General features: G+C 38.2%; 1 protein-coding gene across 2 annotated transcripts; it reads right to left on the reverse strand.

The window, feature by feature from the left end:
* Positions 1–8640: 8640 nt before the first annotated feature.
* LOC101901121 (serine-rich adhesin for platelets) lies at positions 8641–23600 on the reverse strand. Of its 2 annotated transcripts, XM_011292683.3 has the most exons (6): positions 23475–23600; positions 21542–23419; positions 17510–17693; positions 9624–17441; positions 8862–9503; positions 8641–8781 (listed from the first exon to the last, which is right to left on the reverse strand). In XM_011292683.3, exons 2-6 carry the CDS (start codon positions 21554–21556, stop codon positions 8720–8722), a joined length of 8721 nt encoding a protein of 2906 aa, XP_011290985.2. In that variant the 5' UTR covers positions 21557–23419; positions 23475–23600; the 3' UTR covers positions 8641–8719. The 2 variants fall into 2 exon arrangements, with proteins under 2 accessions (XP_011290985.2, XP_011290982.2); XM_011292680.3 differs by lacking the exons at positions 21542–23419; positions 23475–23600 and adding an exon at positions 20758–20992.
* Positions 23601–24775: the final 1175 nt, after the last annotated feature.

Here is a 24775-nt window from a genome sequence, read left to right on the forward strand (position 1 = left end):
ATTAGCTTGGAAAAATGCCCGAGTAGTTCCTATACCAAAAGCTAAAAACGTATATAGTCCAGATGACCTACGTCCAATATCAATCCTACCAGCAATTTCAAAAATTATGGAAATGATCTTGAAGAATCAAATTTTGGAATACACTTCAAATATGATATCTGACACACAGTTTGCATTCCGGCAAAGGCACAACACCACACACTTACTTTTAAAAGCCACTGATTTCATCCGCCATAATATTAATGATCGAAAATTAAGTGTCCTTTTATCTCTTGATCTGTCAAAAGCGTTCAATTCCATTAACTTTGCTCATTTAATCACTAAATTAAGAGATAATTTTAATTTTTCTGGAACTGCCTGTAAACTGATTTATTCATTTATCAGAGATAGATCACAGTTTGTTGCTATCAATGGTAACCAATCTGACCCAGTGAGTTTAAATAGTGGTGTACCGCAAGGTTCTATACTGGGACCACTATTATTCCTTCTTTATGTTAATGACTTGCGTGATACCATGCAGTTCAAATCTTGTGAAACGTTGCAGTTTGCTGATGACATTTTCTTCATTTTAACTGGAGATAGTGATAACTTATCTTTGTTCGAAAGCAATGTAAATGAATGTCTGCAGCAATTCTCTAATTGGGCATCGGTGAATTATCTTACAATTAATCCGTCAAAAACTAAGGCTTTGATGTTTGGTAAGAGGAATAATATGGCTTCCGATATAAATGTCCATTTAAATTACAATAATATTGAATTTGTTACTCACCACAAAATTTTAGGTGTTATAGTGGATAATGAGCTTTCTTTTAGACAACATATTGATGCTTTATCTGGGAGAGTTTGCTTTTTGTTGAGAAAGATCTATTCCGCCAAATTATATATGCCTCTTCGTATTAGAAAATATTTAGCTCATGCTGTGCTGATGTCTAACATCCTATATGGTTTGGAAGTAATCTCGGGTTGTATCGGGATCAGTTTTACGCGTTTACAGAGAATTTTAAATTCAGTTGTGCGTTTTGTTTACAACGTTCCCCGAAGGAACCATATATCTAGATATGTTAAACTTTTTCTGGGGTGTTCTTTTACCGATTTTGTGTCTTATAGGATTCTTGTTGCCTTTTATAATATTATCAAATGTCGCACACCAACATCTCTATACAGTCTTTTTGTGTTTTCTCATTCAACAAGAAATCCTCAAATAGTTATACCAAGGATTTATAGAGATGTTTGTGCGAGATCGTTCTTAGTTAGAATTGCACGGAATTGGAATCTATTACCCTATGAACTGAGGATATTTTCCCACTCTAATAATGTTTTTAGGAAGAAACTTTTTATTCATTTTGCTTCTTTTGAGCTGTAGTTTTCTTTTCTAAATAGCCATGCTTCTGATTTTCTGACTTTTGGTGAAATGATCTTCATAATGATTGCATTGTATTACAACTATTTGAGTTATTGTTTGCTTGGACGCTATATTTTTCTTGTCTTATTATATTATTATGGCTGGGGAGCCAACGAAGAGAAATTATTCTATAGTTTTATTTTTTTTTTTGTATTTAATTTTTTTGTATTTAATTATAAGTATTAAATACTCAGGTTTTGCTAGCTATGTAATATGATTTTATGGTCTTAGAGGCCCTGTATTACACAAATGAGTTTGAATAAATTGAAATTGAAATTGAAAATATGACAAAATTGAAAAAAATATGAGAAAATTTTACAAAATCAATATTTTCATCTTTAGAGAGATATTTTTATGCGATTTTTTAGACGTTGTTTCTTTCCTGCCAAGAGGCCATTCTGAATTAATGAGAACTGTCGAAATCAGTTCAGCCGTTCTCGACATATATGAGATCTTTCAAGCATATCTTCTTTGATAGACATATATATCGCATATATTTTGCTATATATACGATTTGTTGGATCTTAACATCAATGTAAAGATCAGAAGTAACCTTGTCATTCTTTGTGATTTCGCCGGGATTTAAAATATTCGCGGTTTAATGAAAAATTTTGAATTTTTTCAACAAAAAAGATATGGCCTATTTTACCCGCTAAATATCATCCGATGACCACCCAAATTGGTAGGCTTCTTCCCCGCCCTAAACTCTAGCTACATGCGAAATTCCGCGTCGATTGGTCTATAATTGCGACCTGTATAGCTACTGCAAAATCCGACATTTTTTCAGTATTTGGTCCATTTCAACCCCTAAACATTTGGCGATCATTTCCAAAAGAAATAGGGTTCTATTCTGACCCTAGCCCCACCTCCATTCTAAATTTCGTGAAGATCGGGCCATAATTGCGACCTGTAGAGTGATTACAAATTAACATGGACAGACGGACAGACGGACAGACGGACGGACGGACATACATAGCTAGATCGACTCAGCTCGGCGAGCTAGGAAGATCCATATATACTTTCCTATGTGGGAAATCAATATTTCGTGGTGTTACATAATTTTTGGCCCAATCAAACTTATAATACCCCCAACACATAGTGTTGTAGGGTATAAAGAGTTAATAAATTTGAGAGAACATAAAAGTGTAACTCTATGCCCGGCCCTGTTTTAAATCGTAATTTGTATTTTATGGGCACGGTTAAACAAAACAAAAAATCCTTTCTGCTTTTGAAAACCTCAAGATCTTACCATAGAGACCTTTAAAATATCTTTTGTCAATTTGTCCATATGAGTATGAATACGATCCTTTTAAAGATCTTCTGTATAGAGGGCCTTTAAAAGGAGATCTTCTTTTGTTTTTAGGAAACCTTTGAAATATCTAATATCCACTGAAGACCCTAAAAGTTTTCTCTGTTAAAGAGCACACTAAAAAGGTTCAGTATCAGAAGATGTTCAGTAAAAGATTCTTTATTTACAGAAAACCCCCAGCAAAAGTCTTTTATATGCAGAAGAGTTGCGAATTATCGCCCCCTCATGAAACTCAAGGACCACCGTCGTTTTGTTTCATTCTCAATTTGAAAGTTTTCATTTATTTTAGGAACATTTTTCCTTTTCAAATTCCCTTTAGACAACTAGAAAACGATGTGACAGCATTTGCATTAGAAACAGGACTAATGCTTTAAGTCTATTTGTGGGTTATCAAAAACAAAGTTGTTTCCCTATCAATTCTCCCACCCAAAAAAGTAAATGCGTAATATCTTGACAAAATGCATTTAAAGAGTTTCAATCTTTCCACGAATTCGAGTAGGAGCACTCCTGGAGGAAAAAAAACATAACGAGCAAAACTCTATTTTTCGGGTTCGCTCGAATAAGAGCAAGTATTCTTTCTTCTTTAGAGGGGGAGCAAAATTCGTTAAAAAAAAACATTTTAAATTTTTTTGACATATCAATGTTTTCAAGCGTTGTTGTTGTTGTAGCAGTAGTACATTCGTTGTCCTGCAGTTTGTAAACAAACAAAATGATCGTCGTTACTTGCCAAAGAGGTCAGCTGAAAATGTGCACCTTCGGTTGGCCACATGAACTCAAGCGCTGGCCATGGTAATGGTGTGGGCCGCCATAACAGTCAATCGTCGCTCTCCGCTCGTTTTAATCGACCTGATGCCACAGAATAAATATCGCGAAAATATTCTGGAGGGAGTATTAAAGCATTGGGCACGCTAACATTTTGGCTGCAGACCTTGGACATTCCAACAGGACTCAGCACCATCGCACTCAGCACGCTCCACCCAAGAATGGTTACAAAATGAGGTTCCTTGCTTCATTTCCAGCGCACATAGGTCACCGAAATCTCCGATACCAATCCGTTGGACTATTGTGTCTGGAGTACTTTGAAAAGCAAGGTTGGCACTAAAAAATACCAAAGAGTCGATCACCTCAATCAAGCGCTTCGCCGGGAATGGGCCAAGATACCGCAGAGCAACATTCGGGCAGCGTGTGACGGTTTCATTGACCGTTTGAAGGCCACAATTCGTGCCAAAGGTGACCAAATCGAACAAATCTAAATTTTATCCTAAAATTTGATGCTATTTCTACTTGCTTTCATTCAATAAAATTAAAAAAGAAAAATGTAAAAATTATGGCGTTTGACTTTTTTTGCAATTTTTTTATCTCACCCTGTATTCTTCTACCATGCTAAGCACTCATAATTTGTTTGTTAAAGTTATTCTAAAATTTGATGCTATTTCCGACATTTTTTGCTTTCTTTCAATAAAATTAAAAAAAAAATGTAAAAATCATGGCGTTTGACTTTGTTGCAGTTTTTTTTTTAATCTCACCCTGTATTCTTCTACCATGCTATGTATGTGTATTTTTTTTTCTGTATACGATCAAATCAAAGTGAAGTGAAGAGTAAACTCCATAAAATATACCGCTATCCGAGCAATACCGTTTGAGAGCAAGTTTCACACTGTGCTCTGGAAAAAATACAACTATAGAGCAGCATGACAAATAAAATTTACAGTGGACCACAAATATGGGCTAAATATTGTACTTCATTAACTTTACCAATTAATTAAATATTGACAGCGGTTAAAATCACTTAAAATTGGTAACTATTTTGATATGGTATCATAACAACAGAAGTGTACCCACTTGGTGTCTATATTTTGATTCCAGAATGTCGCATTTCTATACTTCGGTGGCTTCACATGTGCCTCCCTTTTATAGCCATTCAAAAATATAAATTTAATATTAATATTATTATACGTTAATGAAACTTTTATATTCCTTTTTTGAAAAGAGTGAATTGTCTTGTTCTGGTGGAACTTCCGATATAAAAATCAAAATCTATGGGATTGCAAGACATTTAAATATCAAAGTGAAGTGTATACACATAAAAATATTTTGGGAATTTAAAAAATAGGTACTTGTTCCTGTTTCAAAACTACAAAAAAGTTCGATTTCTTAGTCATGTTGTCCGTCAAGCAATCTAAAACAAAACTAAAGATACAAGAAAAAATAAATACAATTTTGTTAAAATACTTATATAAGAAATGGTATTCTTATATTAAATATTTATTTATAAAATCGTACTACTTTATATATAATTCTTACACAATGAATATAGAATTCCAGTATTCAAGTACTATTGTTGTTACCACCCATCATTATTACAGTGTAGAAACACAAAACAGCTATTTTTCATAATTTGTTTTAATGAATTGAAAAAAGAAAAAACGAAATAAATCAATGATTTTTATCTTTAAGGAAACATAATAAGTATTTAATACCTAAGCCTTTTTTTACTTAACATTGATGGTGTATTTTTAAAGAGATGTTTTGTATCTTTGTGTGTGTGTGTGTGGATGTTGGTGTGGTGTCAATGCAACGAGAGCACATTTATTCCCGCCGCTCACCACACATTTAGGGACACATAATTTCGTTTTCCTTAAATTAAAAAAAGAAAAAATGGAAACTAAATTTACAATAACAAGAATACAAATAAAACTATATAAACAACCTAAATGATATCGTTTTTTGTTTTTAAACATATTTTTTTTATATTTATATATTATTAAATATTCAAAAAGAAAACTTAAGGATATAAATGTAGCAGAGACGCATTGTTGCGCACATCATCATAATAATATTATAATATAAAGAATAAAGTTGGTATTTTTGTTTTTGTAAGAAATACAAAAGAAAGAATTAAAAATATTTAAAATATAGCATTATACAATATATACATCATACTCCTTAACAATGAAATTACAATTTTATGGTGTTTTACTTTTAGTTTTTTTTGTTTAAATAATAAAAAGGTCATTTTTTTAAATTAAATAACGTTCATTCGTTTACAGTTTGAAAACATATTCTAGGTTACTATTTTGTTTTGCATTTTGTTGGTTTGTTTGAGGAGTAAAGGGGAGATTAATTTTTTACTTAAATCATAAATATAACTAATTAATTATGTAGTTGTTGTTATTGCATTTCGTTAATTATTGTATATTTTTTGTTATTTGTGTTTGTTTTGGGTTTTGGGACAGATTTTGGTGTATATTTTTGCATTTAATTTTATTTGTCACATATGTAAATAGTGGTTGGTAGTTTAGAGCGGTGTGTAGGGGGGGTGGTGATCGATAAAGAATATTTATTTACAAAAAAAGGAAGTGTGGCAAAAAACAATTTCAAAATTGCTGCATTTGGTTGGGTCTTTAACCAGGACATGTATTTTCTGTAAGATACCCCCTTTGGGAATACCTGGATAAATATGATTACCCTCATTAGTAGTCATATTTTTGGAGCTGGAATTCAGAGGGAAAACTTAATATAGACCTATAAAAATATAGGCCATAATAATACCTACAACCTTGCAAGTTTAATAAATTGAATTATTTCCATTGAAAATATTTAAATTTTTGGAACAAATATTTTTAATAAAGTTTTCAAAATATATTAAATAGAAGACTCTTTAATTGATTTCAATTAAATTGACATTCGGCCCTATTACGGTTGTCGTCGCAAAATTAAGTCAAGGCGACGCAAAATTAAGACTAGGCCTCCTTTGTTGTTATTATCATTGTCGATACAACAGTCGACATGAAGTTGTTTTTAGAGATTATCTGTCGCCGTAAAAAATGTGACGACATTTTATTTTTTAATCGACATTGAAATTTAAACCATTTCGTTGATATTTAACCACTTGACCATGAAAATAACAAAAAAAAATAATTTGGAAATATTGAAGTCATTTCCGGCACTGGTCTACTAAGATCCTAGCGCTAAAAACCTCATTCCTGTGTCCAATTGAAACAACTCTAGTTTAATAAAACCTCATCGATTTTTTTCTAGAGGTAGGTATTTTTACCCTGATCCCGGGAAACTATTTTTGACTCGAAAGTCCGGGTACAAGACCCGGGCTAGACTCGGATCCACTTAGCCGATATAGGCAATATTACTTACAATGCAAATATGGTTATTTGCTGCCTTAGCACTCGCCGATGCAAACAATTTTTTACGTTTTTTTTTTTTCAACAACATGGAAGTGTTGCCAATCTTCTTTTTAAACTTTCGATGTCGCTTCTATTCCTGGCCGTAATACCATTTTTGAATCGTAGCGGCGGCGATAGCGACTTGCACATAACGTCGACGATGACTATAGAAACGACAACCGTAATTGGGCCGATTGGAAATTTTTTTAAAGTATTTTTTTGAGAAAATACATTTCCTAGTGCCATCCTCAGAAGTTGATGGCGGTAGCAGCAGTCAAGATATATGCAATTTATTATTGCCAGGGGCCAGACAGACAAATGTCTAATATCAGAAAACATGAGAAAACGATATTTTTTCTTTTCTGAAATCCAAAGAAAACTTTTTTCTTAAAAAAAAAATTACAGGAAAACCAATAAAAAATAAACAAATGAATATATGCTGATGTTATATAAAAAAATTGACTAGAAAATAATAATGAAATTATAGCAAATTTTCTATGGACATTGCAAGCGAAACACAATGATAGATGTTCATATGATGACAAGGGAGAGTGGTAGTGGGGAGCTTAATCGAAATTAAACTTGAGAAATGAAGGGGGTGGAAAAATGTTATGTTAAAATATAGTATAATTTATAAATATATAAGAATGTGTTTTTATATTATTGAAATATATTTACAATACTATGATTATTGCGTTTAATGGCATTTAAGGCTCTTCGGGTATCATCACCAGCAACTACATTGACACTATCACTATCATCATTGTCGCCACCCTCAACAATGTTCTTCATGTTGATCTTATTATTAGAGGAGGAGGAGGGGGAGGAGGAGGCGGTTGTGGTTGCCGTTACAGATGCAGACACTGTTGCTGTTGCAGATGTATGCAGAGGATTTTTCACATCCATTCGTGGAATATGATCAACTAAATTATCTTCCTTTAGAAATTCCATGAAACTCACATTCTTTGAGGATTGATTGTAATTTGGATCGTGAACATCATGAACTGCTGACGGGGTTGTAGCTGTCTCTGCATGTTCACTCAGTTCTGAGTCAAAACTAAATTCCATATGTTCAAACTGCACCATATTCAGCATATCATTACGATGATTTCCCAGAATGTTGTTATGCATATCATTGGCACCAACATTGCTGCTGCTGCCGCCGCTGCCGCCGGTGTTAAGGTTCTTGCTGTACATATCATCCAATAGATTATGCTGCATTGTTGATGTATGCTTACTGCTGTTCATCTTGAATATATGATCCACATCATGGTTGGCAGCCAGAGCATCGTCTATCACAATCGAGGGAGAAAGTTCCGCCTCAACATCAACATCGTCATCGTTGAGAATATTGTTAAGGCAAATGTTGAACTCATCAAAGTCGACAAAATTGGTTTGACGTTCCTCGGGTAGCAATAAATTTGCCGTTTCTGCGGCGGCCTCATCATTGGCCAAATTGGCCATTAACTCATCGGGCTCACTGTCGTCGATGACAATGCCTACATCATCAGCCTCCGTGTAGCCAGCAAATGCTGTTCGTCTTACATTATCCAACTCCACTACTGCCTCACCAATAACATTGCGATCGGCATCATCATCGTCATCACTTTCTTCCTCCACTAGCACTACCAACGACCCATCTGATTTGTCATTCTGTTGTTGATCCTGCGCCTCGGGCATGTGCAAAATTGTACTGAAATTGATATCTTGGGAATGTTGTTCATCACCCTCATGTACTTCCACATCGTTATCATCATCTTCATCATCTTGGAATACATAAAAATCGTAGTTATCCTCAGTTCCTATAGCCGAGGCGCAAGACAATGGTCACTTGTAGTCTCTGGACCCTCTTCTTCGGCGTCCTTCGGTCAACAAAGATTCTCCAATAACTACAGATAGATAGAACAGAGAAGGCACTTATGTTAATATCTATATGGAATGGAATATGCAAACAAAGATCACAACTTACCAGCACTACGTGTTTTTCGTCGTGCTTCAGCAGCACTTTCGGAACTCGTAACACTGCCTCCAACACCGGCAGCAGATGCTTTAGAATGACCCGTTGTTTTTGCATGAATTTCACTGGTTCCATGGCTTGCTGACGCCGTATTGGCAGATGCGGCACCTCCTGTGGAATTTGCACTGCTTCCCCGGGTATAAATCATTTTATTGGCAGCAGCTGATGCTCTGACACTACGGCGTGTACCGATTTTCTCATTATCACTTGGACTATTGCCACTTGGCGTCGTTGTTGCCTGTGCGGTGGCTGCCACCGTATTTGGATTGTGGTGTATATTATTATTTGTTGTTGTTGTTGTTGTGGTATTATTTGGCGTTGTGGTAGTGGTGCTACTGCTGCTGGCATTTGCTGCCCCTTGTGTAGTTCCTCGTGTTGCATGTGTTGAGTTTGTTGTATTTGGTGTAGTTGCAGTTGCTGCTGCTGCCGCACTATTGCTGCCAGTTGTAGATGGCGCTGAATGATTGTTGTTATTCCCTGAATGGTGTTTTTGGGTTTTTGTAGAACTAATACCACTGGACTCATTGTTGTTATTATTATTATTGTTGTTGCTGTTAACAACAGTCGAGTTGTTCAGGACATTGTTAGAAGACTCTAAAACAGAAATGAAAAATGTAAAATGAATGGTCTGTAATATAATTGTGCTTTAACGCTGAATCTGATTCCATTCGGAATCTCAAATCTCCGACATCTCAAAATTCAAACGATACTTACTATTATGTGGATGATGCTGATGCGAACGACTATTTCTTGTCGTCTTTTCTGTGTTGGTCTCCATCACGGTTGTTGGACTTCCGGTGACGTTGCCATGGTTCGCAGAGACAGCATTTTGTTGATTATTAGATGACGATGCCGTCAATGTGGAGGAGGTGGACAGGGATAAAGACGTTGTAGATGATGATTCAATGCTGCCCGCAGCTGCTGCTTTCGAATTTCTTACTTTTCCAGCAATTTCAATTAAAGGTTCATCCGAATCGGAAGACTCTTCTAACTTTTTTGCTGTCGTGGCAGCACCTGTGCTGTTGTTGGCAGTATTGTTCTTATCAAGGCTATCCGATGATTTTTTGCTACTTTCGCTTGCACTTGCCCCACTAACTGGTGTTGATGCTGAGGAAGAACTGACAGCACTGCTGCCAGTGTTGCTACCACTGCGAGCCCGTTTGGCATCACTTTCGTTTGCACTAGCAGTGCTACTATCCGATTCCAAACGTTTGCGTTTATTGTTGTTAGATTGATGCGACTGCGAATGATGATTGGATGTAGCACCCGCCGAGGGCGAATTGGTGTTGTTGTTGTTCGATGAGGCGGCATTCCTAGGACTAACACTAACGCGCTCATGCACTGACGACTTTGCAGCCATAACATGTTTATTCTTCGCCGCAGTATTTGGTGTGGCATTAGTGGCTGGGCCATCGGCAAGAGAAGGGCTGGACTTGGCTGTATCCATGGGACTACCCAAACGACTACTAGCTCTTGTTCGAATACGTGGCGAGTCAATATCTGTCGAGTGCAAGGGAATTTCAATTGATATCGGTGTTAGACTTATGGATAGCTCCGATGTTTTCAAGGTATCTTCTTTGGTAGCGGCGGTGGTTTGAGCAGTTTCTGAAGAATTTGATTTTGTTTGAGAGGAGGGACTTTCCTTTTTATTACTGCTGGCCCCCTCCGATTTAGTGGAGGATGTGGTATTTGTATCCTTTTCCTTGTTCTTCTCTGTCTCAGATGCCATGTGTTTGTCATAGTTGTTGTTGTAATTAACTTCAGTTTTGGCTTCGCCACTACCAGCACCACCATCAAGTTTTTCTTGTTCATTGCCTTTGGATGGTTCTACAACAATTTGACTTTGCACTGGTGTTTGATGTTTAGCAATTGTTGGCGACTCCTTAAATTTTGCCTCCTCTTCTTTGCGTTGTTCGTTTTCTTTCTTTTCCTGTTCTTTGAGTTCGTTTTTTAGTTTTTCTTCCTCCATTATGCTGGCTGTTAAATTCTTTATAAGCTCCTCGTCATCATCATCATCATCTCCATGATGGTTATGATGATGATGGTGGTGTTGATAACCATCTCTTCTAATGGCATTACCACCATCATCCTCCTCTCCAAAAATTAGTGAGTGATCGCCATTCACTTTTGGTGTCTCTAATCCTAGTTTGTCATCATTAGACGTCTCTTCCGTTGCATTTGCTTCGTTCGTTGTTAGCAAATGATCATCCTCAGTGAAACCTTCCATCTTGGCCAAAGCCTTTTCGATTTCATCATCGGCAATGCTTATGTCTTCATTTGGCTTTGCTATGCCGCTTCCCGATACTGACGAAGATGAAGTTGAATTGGATTTTGCTAGAATTTGTGTTGGCAGCTTCTCCATCTGAGGCATCTGAGGTTGTAGGGATTGTGGACTACTGGAGGTGAGTTGATGGGGTGATTTCTCTGATAAGGCATCCATTGACTCTATCCCACTATCCTCGCCCCCTGTGCTATTGGCATGAGCTGGCGTACCTCCTCCGGTACTTGCTGGCGAATTTCGTAAAGTTGTAGCAAGAGATGCCGAGGACGACGATGTCGAAGCACAACTCATACTACTGCTGCTGGCAGTTGATGTTGTCCCAGCATTTATGGAACTCTGTTGACTGGGACTCTGTTCGCTGCCTCCAACCGTAGACAATCCAACAGCAGATGATGTGTTTTGTGGTGTTACATCCGGGGTTTTGCTAGATGCAACCGACTGTGTTTGAGTTGCATTTGTTGTGGCAGGGGAAGCTGATGACGATGATGAAACGGCTACCACTTGGGTGGCTTTAATTGTGGTCGTAGTACCTTGCAGCAGTGTTGCAGATTTGGATGTGCTATAACTGGCATTGGAGGAACCAAGCTGAACCGATGGAACAGATGATGATGTCACGGCAACTGGTTCATTTGATTTCACCAGCACATGTTCGATTACCTTTCCGCTTGCATCCTTCCTCTCGACTTTGGTGATTTCAACTCGCTTCAAGGTCGTGGCACTTGGCAGCATCGTTACCGCGGCCGCTATCATTTGCTGTTGAGTCTGTTTTTCGGCCAGGGCTGCCAACTGCTGTTGTTGTTGTTGCTTTTGCAACTGCAATTGTTGTACCGCCGTAATGTACGACGGTGGTTTATGGTTTTTTGTTAGAGGTTTTCCTTGGATTGGCGTTATGATGGCAGACGTCTTGAGGTTGTGTTTCAAACCACTGGTTGTTATACCAATGCTACTGCTGCCACTCCCACCACCACCACTACTGACATTTGGATTGGAAATCGTACTTAGAGTAATGCTATTTGGTAACGAAGTTATTTTGGCCAGTTGTTGTTGGGTTGAGGGTTGCAACAACTGCTGTGGCGGTAGGTGACTTATGGTGCCAATATTGCTCGAGCCCAGACCCTGATTGTCCCCCATCAGAGCCATGGATGAAGACTGCGACTTGTTGTTGTTGTCCAAACTTTGCATTGCACTTATGGTTAGACCATTTTTACCCGACAGCAAGGAGGCAGCAGTGGACTGCTGCTGACCAAGCATTTTGTTTGTTTCATTGGTAACGTTGTTGGTGGTTGATGAGCTTGTTGATGAGGAGGAACTAGGAGAGGCTCCATTCATTTGTGGAGTTGTTGTTGTTGTTGTTGTTTTCATAATATGTTGTACAATTTTGGCCTGTTTAGCTTCACTGGCTCCCCCACTACTGGCGCCACCACTTTGTTCGTCTAATGCAGGAGAATTTGAGTCTTGAGAAGTGGAAACGATGTGTGGCCTCTTAAGCTGTGATGATGGTGCTTTTATTTTATCACCGCCACCAGCACCACCACCACCATTGGCATCCTGATCGTGGTTGTTGTTATTCGCATTGTGAACCTTCTTCCGTTCCTTACGTGAGTTCTTAATCACAATGGAGCTCTTTCCGCCCCGTAAACTGATGTGCAAAGGAGGCACCCGGGGTTCCTCCGTTGGCGTGGTGGCTGGGGTTGTTGCTGCTGTACTGCTGGGAGTGGTGTTTGTACTACTTGTGCTTACACTGGATGATGAGGGCTGGGGAAACATATTATCACCTTGTTGCTGCATCGGATATTGTGGTGGCGGGTTTGTGGGCATTTGTTGTTGTTGTTGTTGTTGCATGTTGTGGTGTTGCTGGTTCTGTTGTGGACTGCTAAAATTTAGATTTTGCTGAAAATGGGAATGAAGACGTTGTTGCAACTGCTGCTGCTGCTGTTGTTGCACAACACTATTTGACAAAAGTTGAGCGTTCATTTGCGACTGTTGCTGTTGTTGATGATGGTGATGCTGCTGCTGTTGCGTGGCACTATCATTACCAAATGAAACATCCACTTTGTAGGCAGGCGAGACTGGTTCCGATTTTTCCAATTTTAAACGCAATTTAATCTTTTCCGTTGTCACCATATTTGTGGTGCTCACAGATGACTGAGAACTGTTCGAACCATCAGCTTGGTTGCTATTCATCATTGAATTGCCGCCTGCACTGCTCGTTTGAGTTTGCATCATTGAAGGGTTCACCATCATAACATTTCCCGAAGCTGCACCACCAGTCCCCGAACCAGTATTCGCATTCTTTGCCATTTGTTGAGCCGCCGCCGCTGCCAGGGCTGCTTTCGATTTTGTTCCCGGCTTAGCTCTTTCTTTCTTCACCTTTGGTGTGGCATTGGCCTCTTTGCTCTTCTTTTCTCGAACACCTTGTTGTAATTTCTCTCTCAACAAGTTGTTTTTGGCCTTCTTGTTACCACTTGTGGGCGTGACAACAACATTGGCATTACCACCCATCATCATTGCACCCACAGAGGGCGAAGACGATGCAGACCTGGGCGAACCCATAATATCACCGCCACCACCAACTGGTTTACTGCCCATTGTTCCACCACTCTTCGGTTTTTTGTTCTTTTGAGATTTATTCGATATCATTGAGTCCCGAGAACGTTCCGTGTCCGACCCAGCACCCATGGGCAGAGGGGTGAGAGTGCCACTATTGTTCTGATCCAAGGCCGAGAGTTTTGATAGAGCCGTACTGCATGAATTTGAATTGGAGTCTTCGGAGAAATTAACTGAATTCGGCAAGAGGTCGTAAATGCTGGCCGAGTTGGCGCTGTTATTTGGAGTGAAACTTGTATTCAGCGATGTATTGAGATTAGACTGCTGCTGATGCGTCTGTTGATGGTGGTGGGGAGTGTTAATGGTCTCTTGTTCAGCCTCCGTTTCACTGTCATCACTTGGGCTGGGTTCCAATTCTCCGGTTAAGGGATTTATAAGGAATTGTTTCTGTTGGGAGTGTGGTCTGGTACTGGGGGTGTTCGATAGCGATGCTGTGGAGGAGGATGTCGACACATTATTCAGATTGCCCAAGTGCTGTTGTTGTTGTTGCTGATGCTGTTGTTGTTGTTGTTGCATTGCAAATTGTCTTTGAAGCTGTTGCTGCTGCTGCTGTTGTAGTTGCTGACTTGAATTCATAAGAAATTGTTGTTGAGGCACTGGATTTTGGTTTATGGATTGTGATTGTTGCTGATGAAGATGGGGATGCTGTTGCTGTTGCATATTGGGGTGCTGCTGTTGGAGACGTTGCTGCAGAATTTGTTGCGATTGCTGTTGCTGCACCATTGACCGTTGTTGCTGTTGCTGCATCATTACTTGTCCCTGGGGTTGCTGCTGCAACATTTGCTGCGGAGTCATATTCTGCTGTTGCTGCGACTGTTGCATTTGTTCCATTGCCAAGGTGACATTCGGCGGTATCTGTTCATCGGCCGTCAACAGCGAAGATGCCGCAGCTGCCGTTTCATCAATATCCATACCTTCGATTAGATCCAAATCCAAATCTTTTGCATCCTGCAGCAAAGATTCCAATTCGTTTTTATCATCAAAACTCAACGATGAATCGATATCACAGCTCAAGGTAGGCAGCAGGGCATCCAAATCATTGGTTGTCAATGCATCTAGGCCTGTCAACGAAATTAGATGTTCCGCTAAGTCATCGACATTGTTTGGGTCCACCATGGCGTTGCTGCCCACCGCCGCTGACGCCGCTGAAATGTTAGTAGCCGTTGTTTGACCCGTTCCCCCACCAACAGGATTTACATTATTATTGCCAGCACTGCCATCGACCACCACTGTTGTTTCGTTTGTTTTTGTGGGTGTTGGTGTAGCGCCGGGCAATGAATTCGCAATGTTGGAAATAATTTGTTGTACTTGTTGTTTGGTCTGTTGCTGCTGCAAATTGTATTGCATTTGGTAACGGGCAAATTCTTGAAAACTGCTCTTTGTCTTGGAGTCCATGGGTTTACTCAATGCTGCAGGCCATCTGGAGACGGAGGAAGAGGAAGCTGCTGAGGAGTTGGCCGATGCCGTTACTTGATTGTAATCGGGCGGTGGTGGCGGTTGCACCGCATTGACTCCGCTATTGGCAGACGGTGAAGAAGGTACTGTGTGTTGTGAAGATGCAGGAACGGGCGGGGGATGAGGAGGTTGATGGCCAGCAGTAGCGTTAACATTGTGCGTTATCGCCGGCGAAGGACAAGGCGGAGGTGGCAGCAGCTGTTGTGATATTTGTGACGCATTGAGAGGGGACTGGGCGGGTGTGGTTGAAGGGGATGCCATTTGCTGTTGTTGGGCATGGGCATGCGGCGTCATGTGGGGACTATGCAACGAATGATGACTGGAGGCTGGAGAATGTGCTGTTGCGGGTGACATATTACCGGCATTTATGGACATGTATTGTTGTTGCTGTCCCGCTGCCATACCCATTAAACGCTGCTGGTGCTGATGTTGCTGTTGCAATGGAGATGCTGGAGTTTGTTGCGACATATTTCCCACACGCACCTGCCTCATCTGTTGCTGCTGCTGCTGTTGCGATACCAGCATTGCATTTGAACCCATAGATTGTTGTTGCATGTGTTGTTGTTGTTGCTGTTGCGGTGATTGCTGTTGCATAAAACGTTGCTGCTGCACCTGCTGAAGACCACCGCCTGCATTTGCAGCAGCCTGTAGCTGTTGCTGCCTTTGCAGTTGCTGTTGACGCAGCAATGTCGCCTGCTGTGGCGACATTTGTTGCTGTTGCTGGAAACGTTGTTGCTGCTGCTGAACATAAAGACTACTGCTCGGACTGACCATAACTTGCTGCGGCTGCTGCTGCTGAGCTGGGCCCTGGATGCGCATGGCATTTGATGCAGTGGGTGAAGAAGGCACATTTAAAATATTATCAGGTGTTCCTGGCGCGGCCAACATCTGTTGCTGTACCTGAGGTTGATGTTGCTGCTGTTGTGTTATCATGAAGTCCATGCCCGGAGTACTAGTTCTCATGGGCGAATTCATGATATGCTGTTGTGGACTGTTCATGGTAGCCATTATTGGTGACTGTTGCTGCTGTGAATGCATTAAGGCTTGCTGTTGTGATTGTTGTTGCTGCGGTGACGTCAGGGGTGACTGTTTCATGTGATTTCCATTTTGAGATGACATGGAACTGCTATCGTTCTGCAACAAATTTACCAAAAGGGGTGATGACATGGCGATATTATTGCTGTTGTTGCATCCTCCGCTTGCAATGCCACCACTTGCAGACGATAACATGGCATTTGGAGGCGCTCCTGTTGGCGAGGCAGCCACAACTCTCGAATGCAAATAGCTTGGTGCCTGTTTTATCATCTGGGCATTTGCCACTGGCGAATTGGGGGAATTAACATTGCCTACACCCGGATATGGCGGAGGTGGTGGTTGCAAGAATTGTGCCTTGCCCGCCGTAGAACCAATTGTGGTCGTTAAAATTTCTCCGCTTTGGGGATTTTTTATCACCTTTAGGTGATTGGGTGGTGGTCCCAAATTGCCACCGCTCATCATTGGCTGTTGCATGCCAGCTGTGTTTCCTTGAAAACCAGCAACAGCTGCAGGAATGCCACCAGGGACTGGCACAGTTTGACTTCCAGGAGTATTAAGGGCATTATCACGACCTTGTAGAACACGAGCCTGACGCATACTTTCAAATGGAAATTCCCTTGAATTATTGCCGAAGCTCCCTGGTAATGGTGGTACCGGCACTTTGCCCTCCATGGGACAAACAGTATTTGGCGATTTGAAAACTCCCTGCTGCTGTTGCTGTTGGCCTTGCGGGCCGTATGCAGATTGTTGTTGCTTAATCGCGGCACTGCTGGTACTGGGTCCACCGAGCATTATATTTCTACGCTGTTGCATAATTTGTTGTTGCTGTTGTACTGACATTGCACTGTTGGTTTCCAGCGGTCCCACCATGTTTTGCCCCATGAAACCACCAACTGCTCCAACAACATTTGATCTCTGTTGTTGCTGTTGCAGTAATGATGGCGATGATTGTTGTAGTTGCTGTTGTGGTGTTTGTGGCATTTGTACAAACGCACTATTTGCACCCATACCCCCACCACCACCAGCAATATCTCCGCCACCGACATTGAGTAATTGTGATAAATCGCCAATATCACCACCGTCACTGACGGCCCCACTACTACCACCGCCCAAAGACGTTCCTGACGCCTCATGACCCAAAATCGATGAAATATCTGAAAAAGAATACAAAAAGAATTTGTAAAAAAATACCGCATAGGAATACTTAAACGATCTTACGTACCTGTAGATTTGACATCGATTTGCTGTCCACCAACATTTAGTGATATCACAGAATCTCCTTCTAATTGTACGGAGCTAATGCCGAGAGCCCGTAAAGTTGCATTGCTCTCGGTTGCCAATTGGCGTAACCTCTGCGCCGCATCCTTAGGGATTTGCACTGTTATCCGCATGTACGGTTCAAGCTGCTGTAAATGATATGAATTCTAGATTAAGCAAGTATCTATATAGAAGAGTATGGTTGTAATACAATAAAACTATCATTGGAAAGGTATTATTGTTTGATCAAAAACGAAGTTCCGGTCGCATGTGCTGCAAAACCGAACTTTACCAAAATTTAACAGTAAATACTAAAACTAGAAACACAAGTTTCCTATAACTCATGATTATGGTGAATGTTCATAAAATTGGTGGTCCATGTTTCATTCCAGAAAATTTAAAAACTGAATATAACAAAGTTAAACTATAGCGGACATTATAAAGTGGTCACAAAGGGTCCTAAATTTCTAAGCAAAATTAAAAACAAAGCAAGATCTATGAGAAAGGATCAAATATTAATAAACAAATATGACAAGAAATAGGAATGACAATGGAAGGATATTTCCATGGTAGAATTAACCAGTAAAAAAAATAAAAACATTGAAGGTGGAAATACATACAGCGCTCATTTGGCTGGCTTAAGTCATCGGAAAACAATTTTTTAGTAAAGTATCTGAATTCAAACGTGTTCCACTTCAAACTAAAAATACCGTTTGGATAATGGTGTTAAACTTTTCAAAAAAAAAAAAAAAAAAAAAAAAAAAAAAAAAAAAAAAAAAAAAAAAAAAACATAAAGTGGGTAAGGCTGTTATATGGGGGCCATACCAAAGCGGAGACCTATATAGGCAATTTTATATTTCAAGGATTGTCATCTACCAAATCTTCTTAAATGCCACATTTGAAACAATTTCATGGGTAAATGTGACTAGGATTATCAAAATACCGAATATCGGTGGGAATCCCTATACGTGCGCTACAGCAAAACGTGGACTTATACATATAATGTTTCGGCACCGCAGCAAGAATCCATTATGACCTACAAATACCAATTTTAAGAAAAATTCGTGGAAAAATGTGGCGAAAATCATCAAGATACCGAATATCGAGAGGTACCGTCATATGAGGGCTATACAGAAACGTGAACCTATACGTACAATATTTCGGAGCTAGAACCCATTATGACCTACAAATACCAATTTTTAGAAAAATCCATGGAATAATGTGGCAAAAGTCATTAAAATACCGAATATCGGAAGATACCATTATATGGGGGCTATACAAAGACGAGGGTCTATGCATTCAATGTTTCGCCACCGGAGCTAGAACCCATTATGACCTACAAATACCAATTTTTAGTCAAATCCGTGGAAAAACGTTGCAAATATCATCAAAATACCGAATGTCGGATGTTACCGTTATTAATGGGCTATACAAAAGCATGGACCTATACATACAATATTTCGCCACCAGAGCTAGAACCCATTATGACCTACAAATACCAATTTTTAGTCATATTTGTGAAAAAAATGTAACGAAATCATCAAGAGATCGAATACCGGGGAGATAACGTTACATGGCGGCTATACCAAATTGTGGACCGATACAAATCATTTTCAATACCAACCATCCTATACATAATACAAATTGCTCTGCGAAATTGTGAAGCTCTACGTCAAAAAATTTGGGCTGTATCGCGATTTCAACAAACAGACGGACTACTTTAAGTTGGCTCAGAATTTTATGCTGATCGTGAATATATATATATATATATTTATGGGGTCTACGACGAATATTCAGGGATGTTACAAACGGAATGACAAAGTTAATATGCCCTCCTTTTCAAGTTGGAGGGTATAAAAAGATAATCTTATGCAAATTTTCAGTGACAAGATCACATTGGTTCCCGCACATATAATTTAAACATCCAGCGACGAAGCTTATTTTTGGCTCAATGGGTGCGACGACAAAAGCAAGTAAATCGGAAGCATTGCAAAGGCTACCCGTGATTCCAAAAAAAGTCTCACTTTGGTGTGCCTTATGGGCTGGTGGCATCGTTTGAAAATATTTCTTTAAAGATGCTGCAAATCGTAATGTAACTGTGAATGGTGAGCGCTACTTTGGGATAGTATCCATTTTTTTTTGCCCAGTGTGGAAATTTGTGGGGCTATGTTAAAGCACATGTCTATATGGACGAACCCCTACAATTGACACATTGGCAGACAACATTGAAACATTTATTCGTGAGATACCGGCTGAAATATCCGAATGCTGTTAGAATGTACGGAACAGAGCAGAGCGCCTCTTTACGAATCCCATTGAAGTGCTTCAAAACATGCGGTTGTACAATATATATAATAGTCCCGAGTTGGAATTATTTATTAAACAATACACAATATAATAGAAAATTTGATCTTATATCAGAATCAGAACCGCACAACCTGAATCAAACCATAGGAAAATACGTTCCTTTATTGAATTACAATTGGACAAACAAACATTTTGTGTTTTTTAAAAAATTAGACGAGTGTCCTTTTTTACTGTTGCCAACGAAAATCTAAGTCACAGCCCTTTTACAAATATTTTCCAGAAATTATGAACTTTTAGGCAACCAAACACAAATAACATACTTGACTTAATGGAAATGTTTAACTTCAACCATTTAGGTTTGCTAATGTTCACATAACTTAAGTATCAATCCATCAATTAATTCAAACACCATATTAAATAAAATTATTATCAATTTAATTTGCATTTAAAAAAATACTTCGAATTGTATGAACTCCGGTTTGTTTACTTTAGTGGGTTAAGAAAAGTCCGCCGTCTTATTATGACATTTCATTGGCAACGCTACATTGCCTATACAAAATAAATGAGCAGTGGCAACACTGGCAACAAGACTAACGAGTTGGCTAGCCAAATTAATTGTTCATTCCTTTTTTCTATAATTTACTTTTTTAATTTACAATATTCTCTATTTTATGATTGCTATTCACACTGCGCTTTGCGATTTAACATGGTTGTTTAAATGCTATGATTTGCCACAAAACAATATTCACTTTTCTTTTGTCAAAATATTTGGGGGGAAAAACAAGTAATTTTCATCACATATCGACGATTACAGGCAACCATCAATACACCAGCAGCAGAAGCAGCATTCCAATACATCGCATATAGAATTGCATGCATTAGAATGAGACAAATATAGTGACTCACATTTGGTTGGAAACTTCGCATTGGAATAATTGGAACACACACACATACACTGCTGAATTAATGATATTATAAAAAGTACAGGATTGTACAATTTTCTCTTGATTTGCCATGCAGAATAAAAACAATTGTATATCCACACGACAAGGGAATTTAATTGAATATTTAAATTAGTATTAAACAATGTCCGCCATTTTGATTAAACTCTGAATCTCTACAAAAATAAAACTCGTCACAAGTTACTTGTTACTACACTATACACTACGGGAGGAACTACGGGAAGAAAAAGATAAAACAAAACGAAGACAGTGAAAATTACCGAGTAGCGAGTAGAAAACTTGATTGAAAATAAACTAAAACTAGGGTTGCCATTATGTCAATAAATAATTGCGTCGCGTAATCACGTATTCCATACAACAGTGGCGGGGGACCATTGTCAAACATGACAAATGACATTTGTGCCGTGCTCTTAGTGTAATCATGTAAACAAAATATTGCAATAAGAACCAGATAATGTCTCTTTTTATAAAACATGTCGGTTTTTTGTTAGCAAGGAATGCACTTCGATAACTGTTTGTATAAGAACACTAATTTTGCTTAATTTAAATCTGGTTACGTTTACATTTCACCACCTCATAATTATAAACTTCTTTGGTATTGATATTTTCAAAAAGTCCATTAAAGAATATACGAAAAATGACATTTATCATAAATGTGCCCGCATATTTAACATTTCTTTTGCACAACTAATCACTTCTCCTTTTTAGCTCACTCTTTAATAACTTACCTGTTTAAGTTGCATATCATCACACGACACCTATCACGCTTAACGGGGATCTCTCTTTTTTTTCGACTCCTTTTGATGATTAATAGTTTAGTGATTTGTTGTTGTTTTCTTACTTAATTTTATATAAATTAATTTGAATTGCTTTTCACAGGGCGTACAAATACTAATTATATAATTAGTAAAAACGCTGTATGATTTTCTTTCACATCGATCGATGTGAATTAGGCAATTGCATTTGCTTACACATATATGTATATATATAGATTACTTGTTTTTTGCTTTGCAAGCCAACAAGATTGAATGATTCTAAAATGAGTGGGGATGGAGATACGACGACGACGACGGCGACTTCTTTTCGATTCCTCTACTCACAGAGACCCCAATGAAGTTCTAGATTTTAAATCTATGACCACAATTTTGCATCCATTTTCGCATGGAGACATTGGAAACACATATTAAGGGTTTTAACCAAAACAAATATGCAGTTGTTGTTATTGTTATTACTCTATTTACTCTTAATGTACACATTGGGGATATATATTTTTTTGGTGTTTACTTTGTTCACACACGTTATTATAATCGGTCGTACACTGTTGTTTCGTTTGTTTGCGCAAAAAGTCAACTCTATGGCAACTCTGAATGAGGATTGTATTATTGCAGGTTATTTTTAAGCTATTTTCTCTGCTGCTTTTTTACACTTTTGCTTTATTTTTTCTATTCAATACACATTAAAAACAATAAACGATCATTAGGCAACTCATATATCACGTTACCACTAACGATTTGCCGCACTTGCCACAAATAATGTGGTGCCGAGGAGGAGTTGGTGCATGCCGAATGTTGTAGTTTATATTTTAGGTGTTCTTCCTTCATTCGAGAGAAAAAAGAAATCTATTTCGTCGACACTACGCACACACACGGAATTCTGTTGGATAGACCTCCTTTTGAGTTTTGAATTATTTTCATCATTAGTTTTCTACACATTTATTTGGTTTTCAATTCAGATGTGTTCCGAATCGTTCACTTTTTGCTTTTTTTAGGTATTGTCGTTGTTTCACTTCACTTGAACGACGTTGGGTTGATGATGATGCTTTGATGTAATTCGTCTACGATTTTGTGTAGAGGGGTTCTTCAGGCCAACAAACATGCACTAGTAGTACAGCATGACATTATTGTTTTTATTTTCGTTTTTTTCTATAGATTTTTGAGTAGGCCTCTGGCTTTTAATACTGCTACCACAAAAAATTATAACTTATTTGGAAATCTTGGGCAGCAAAAAATACATTTCACAGGCGTAGAAAACGAACCATACGAAGTATCAACTTTTTACTTTTTTTTCTTCACTCTTGTTGTTGTTGCTGCTGCTGGTTGGTTGGTTAGTTGATGGTGTTGTTGTATTGGTAGCAAAAGCAAGAGGGGCCAGAAAAAAATATGATTGACGACAAAATTTTCTTTCTTCTACGAAAAGGCCGAAATTCAATTGAAATTTTTCGTGTTTCTTTTTGCACTTTCCATAACAATTTCTACACACACTTCACGTAAAGTAGTTAAATTTGATTAATTTCATAAATTTATTACAATTAGATTGTATATTCTAGATGAAATTTGTAAAAAAAATTCGTGCTGTAAAAATTTCCGACCACGAACAATAACAACCGCCATTTGCATTTGAGTCACTTCCACTCTCCACTCTTCTCTCCATTAATCTGCCATTTCATTTCACGTCTTATTTCTATCCTCTGTCTCTTTCTCGACCATCGCCTCTTTGTTTTTCTCTCCGCTTTCGTACAATAGTTTAGGACACATGGACATGCATCATGTTTAAATTGGTTTATTATTGAATGAGAGATTTAGCAGGCGTTTACACAAGCAAATCGTCTGAAAACGAAGATGTATTTTATGCCACATACATAATATGCCGAGTTTTCCTTACCGTCATTCATATTTTAATTTATCATATTGCACACAAACGTAAGGAAGTGAAGAAAGAAGCGACAAAAACAGAGATTTTATTAAACCATTACACAAATTTATTTCGATTCTTTTTGAGGTTTTGTATGCAAAACTGATTTTTTTTAAATGGAACCTTATTAAAATCAAAACTGTTGATGTTTTTTTTTAATAAAAACAGAACAATGAGAAATAAATTAAAGTTCAGGGTACATAAATAGCCTGGCATCATGGCTAGGCATATTAATGTCAAGTTATAAGGGAAAATGACGGCAGGATCTGAGTGTGGGTCTGACATCTCTTTATAATATGTCACAAAATATGCCATGTGAAGACTTCAAGTTGCTTATGTACCCACACCTTAACAGCTTACAAGGAATTCGTTATATAATTCAACAACAAAAGCCATATTTTGCTGAAATCTAAGCTCATTTACAGAAAATTTAAAATTAATGTTTTTCCTTGTTTTATGAACATTTAAAATTTTTGAAGAATTTTGAGTCATTTATCACAATGGCCTAGGTAATTTTTTTACCATCCAGTTTTAAAGGCTTCGTAATGTTATGAATATTAGCACGTTTAAACACAAAATTTTATCTGGATTATTTAACCAGATTTAATGACCGGACATATTTTTGTTCCGGAGTGCAATATACACTCTCACCAAAAGCATCACTGTTTTTACATACAGGGGCTGGATTCTTGTTCTATGAAAATATGAAATGAAAAATATTTATTTTAAAAAATTTTTCATTTGACATTTCTTTCCTTTATAAAAGTTTTCATTTCACATTTTCATAGAACAAGAATTGGGTCCCAGTACACTCATGGTAGAATAATATAGGTAAATGCATAAAAGCTTAGGAACATTGATACGTCAAAAATTTTAAAATGTTTTATCAAAAATAAGTAGATTTATAAATGTTTTCTTATACGATGCAAATCGGAGGTTGTTATAATATGCATTTTACAACAATTTTTGCAATTTTCATTAATTTTTCATTCAACATTTTCAATTCCAAAATCTCTTCCCACCAGCTGGGTCGAAGCGTGAATGAGGCAGTGAATACCTAGGTTTTGAAAAAATAGCCACCAATCCTCATTAAATCCTTTGGGGATATTCGCCACATTATTTTCCTTTTATAAAAACAACAATAATGAGATTAAGCCTAATTAATTTGCAACAACAAAATATTACTGGTCTGTTCCAGAAGTGCAAAAATGTAAAAGTTTTTGCTACGATAACCTATATTCCCTTTATGATATCGAAAAATTTTGTAAAAA

This window comes from Musca domestica, unplaced genomic scaffold, assembly GCF_030504385.1.
Source record: "Musca domestica strain aabys unplaced genomic scaffold, Musca_domestica.polishedcontigs.V.1.1 19, whole genome shotgun sequence".
In the NCBI taxonomy this organism is placed as follows: Eukaryota; Metazoa; Arthropoda; class Insecta; order Diptera; family Muscidae; genus Musca; species Musca domestica.

Coding starts and splice junctions, on each gene's coding strand:
- LOC101901121 (XM_011292680.3), bottom strand. CDS start 20,778: ATGCGAAGTTTCCAACCAAAT. Junction 17,442..17,509: donor AATCGATGTCAAATCTACAG/GTACGTAAGATC, acceptor ATTCTTTTTCAG/ATATTTCATCGATTTTGGGT. Junction 8,782..8,861: donor ACGAAAAACACGTAGTGCTG/GTAAGTTGTGAT, acceptor ATCTATCTGTAG/TTATTGGAGAATCTTTGTTG.